This window comes from Zingiber officinale, chromosome 6B (genome assembly GCF_018446385.1).
Source record: "Zingiber officinale cultivar Zhangliang chromosome 6B, Zo_v1.1, whole genome shotgun sequence".
NCBI classification, from domain to species: Eukaryota; Viridiplantae; Streptophyta; class Magnoliopsida; order Zingiberales; family Zingiberaceae; genus Zingiber; species Zingiber officinale.
In genome coordinates, this window is record NC_055996.1 from 528,251 (window position 1) to 530,649 (window position 2,399).

The 2,399-nt window shown below is 46.9% G+C and overlaps 1 protein-coding gene across 2 annotated transcripts; it reads right to left on the reverse strand.

Annotated features, from left to right (window-relative positions):
* Nucleotides 1–439: 439 nt before the first annotated feature.
* On the reverse strand, nucleotides 440–2,053 carry LOC121991648 (homeobox-leucine zipper protein HOX20-like). Of its 2 annotated transcripts, none has more exons than XM_042545633.1 (3): nucleotides 1,561–2,053; nucleotides 1,106–1,479; nucleotides 440–1,025 (listed from the first exon to the last, which is right to left on the reverse strand). In XM_042545633.1, the coding sequence occupies exons 1-3, from the start codon at nucleotides 1,610–1,612 to the stop codon at nucleotides 585–587; spliced, it is 867 nt and encodes a 288-aa protein (XP_042401567.1). In that variant the 5' UTR covers nucleotides 1,613–2,053; the 3' UTR covers nucleotides 440–584. The 2 variants fall into 2 exon arrangements, with proteins under 2 accessions (XP_042401567.1, XP_042401568.1); XM_042545634.1 differs by having other exon boundaries at nucleotides 1,106–1,476; nucleotides 1,561–2,050.
* Nucleotides 2,054–2,399: the final 346 nt, after the last annotated feature.

A 2,399-nucleotide genomic window follows, 5' to 3' on the forward strand; every position in this document is an offset into this window, starting at 1 on the left:
TTATAAAATAATCATTAAATGATTATAATTATTTTTTAAAAAAATAAATATTAAATTCGTTGAAGAATCTCCATCGTTAGGGTCCTACTCCCTTGTCGCATTGTAGCCATTTGATAAAAGAATTTATTAGCGTGACAATGACCACGGAGCCGTGATGTCTTTGGACTTAGCGCTGGATGAGACGCCGCAAGGCGCCAGCACAGGAACGAACGGGCCCAGCAACACCGACTCCAAAACAAACGCTCACATCGGCATTGACCGCAACACAGTGAACCGAAAGCTGTGTGGCGTGCCGAGTCGTCGAATCCCTCCAACCTCATCAGAAGTTTTGCCTAAACAGATTCTTTCCAACACTTTGATAAATGACTGAATAAACAACGACCATGGCTAACGTCACTCACTCTGCGCTAAAACCATTCAAGCCTGTCTCCATCACAAATAGCAGTTAACTTCGTTTTTTTAATTTTTAATTTTTAATTTTTACGGAGGAATAACTAAATATAAAATTACAAAACAAATTTTTTTACGGATAAGCCCTCAAATTCCCATAATATTATTTTGGATTCCTTCGATACTCTCACTGATTAGTTCCAGCGCTCGCCGGAATAGTACCAGCTCAGCATCGCCGCCGCCTTCTCGTCAGCGAAGAAGTCAAAGCAAGACTCACCGATGAAGTCGTCTCCGTCCTCCCCCTCCTCCTTCAACTTTAACATCTCGCCGTGACTTTGGTGCGAGAATCCGGTCCTCGAATCCATGAGGTTCATCAAATCGGGACAGGGAATTTCGCCGGCGGCCAACTCTAGGGACAGTTTGTCGGAGGCAGAGGCCAACTGGCGGATGTCTTCGTTGACGTCTGCGGTAGCTTCGGTCACGACAGCACTCGAGTCGCTGTCCGACACGCCGTCGGCTTTACTGCCCGCCGCAGCCGGCGGTGGCTGTTCCGGCTCGTCGACGTTCTTCGTCGAGATCTCTGACTTAGCCACAGTATCTTCTTTTATTCGAAGCTTTTCCTGCAATTTCTTTATCTGAGGAGATCAAAATGATTAGTTCTTCGAGTACAACAACAACAACTAAGAACCTAGGAGACGGTCTCCTTCGTACTAACTTGGCAGAGGAGCGATTGGTTGTGGCGGTGAAGTGAGTCGAAATCGCGGCGGAGGGCGTCGTGGGAGGCCTTGAGCGCGGCGAAGTCGCGCTCAAGCTGCTTGGTCTTCCACCGCGCGCGGCGGTTCTGGAACCAGACGGCGACTTGGCGGGGTTGGAGGCCGAGCTCGTCAGCCAGCCGCCCCTTGCGCTCCGGCTCCAGTTTGTTCTCCTCCTCGAAGTGCTTCTCCAGAGTTCTCACCTGATCCGGGCTCAACCGCCGCTTCTTCGACGCCCCTCCGCCGGCAGCTTCCTCCTCCTCCTCCTCCTCCTCCTCCACCACCACCTCCTGGAATACTTCCCTGGCGCATCCATCCGCTTCCTGCTCCTCTCCTGCTGATTAGTTCAATTGTTACAAAGACTAGAGAGCCAAGGAAGAACAAGAACAGAGCACCCAGAAGTATCATCAGTACACACCAGAGGAAGGGATCAGAGAATTCTCGGAGCTGCTGATCACTCTCCTCTTCATGTTTCTTTTTCTCGATCGACGACGTAGGTGTGCTCGTAGAGGGATGAAAAGAAGAAAAGTATGTACTTTGTTGTGACTTGTGATTGATTGATTGATTAATTAATTTTTCTCTAAGGGAGGAGAATAGCTGTGCGGAGAGACAGATGCATGGAATGGTTCCATGATCCCTCCTCTGTCTCCTGCTGCCCCATCTCCTCTCCTTCGAAACCCATCAAGGGAGAAGTAAGCTTCCTTCTCGTAGATCCACGAAGCCAAAGAGTAATGGCATGGTTGGAGAAGGGAAGGTGGCAGAACTGAGAGAGAGCAAGGAGAATCCCGGCGCCTATAAGCAGAAGGTAGCAGCACAGCAGGAAAGGCCTCTGGTTGAGTTTGCGAAGAGTTGAGTTGGTGTGCAGACGTTCATATTGGCCAGGACTAAATGAAATCAAAATGCAACTCAAATGAAATGCAACATCTACAGCCAAAGTGGTAAACGAATAATTTAGTTAAAATAATATGATAATTATAATTATAATTGTAATTAATAATTAGGACCTTTCAGCCTGTAATTTCAATGAGAGCAACATTGCTCTCCTCTACAGAATCTTAATCGTAGAAATTAGAAACAGATTAACGTTCTCTTTCATGTGTCAATGTCCGTAGCTGATCAGAAAACTCTAGTCGAAAACGAAAGCAAAGGAAAAACCGAGCTCAACAAGACAAAGTCCACAATCCTCTGATGGTATATAGTTAATTAAACCCTAAAATTCGGCCAAGATACTTATAGAAATCGAGATGTTAATTACGA

Bases quoted from the DNA above. Each gene is read 5' to 3' on its own strand.
- LOC121991648 (XM_042545633.1), bottom strand. From the start codon at position 1,612: ATGAAGAGGAGAGTGATCAGCAGCTCCGAGAATTCTCTGATCCCTTCC. The intron at 1,480-1,560 runs GTGTGTACTGAT...TGAACTAATCAG, and splicing joins TTCTCTGATCCCTTCCTCTG to CAGGAGAGGAGCAGGAAGCG. The intron at 1,026-1,105 runs GTTAGTACGAAG...TGATCTCCTCAG, and splicing joins ACCAATCGCTCCTCTGCCAA to ATAAAGAAATTGCAGGAAAA.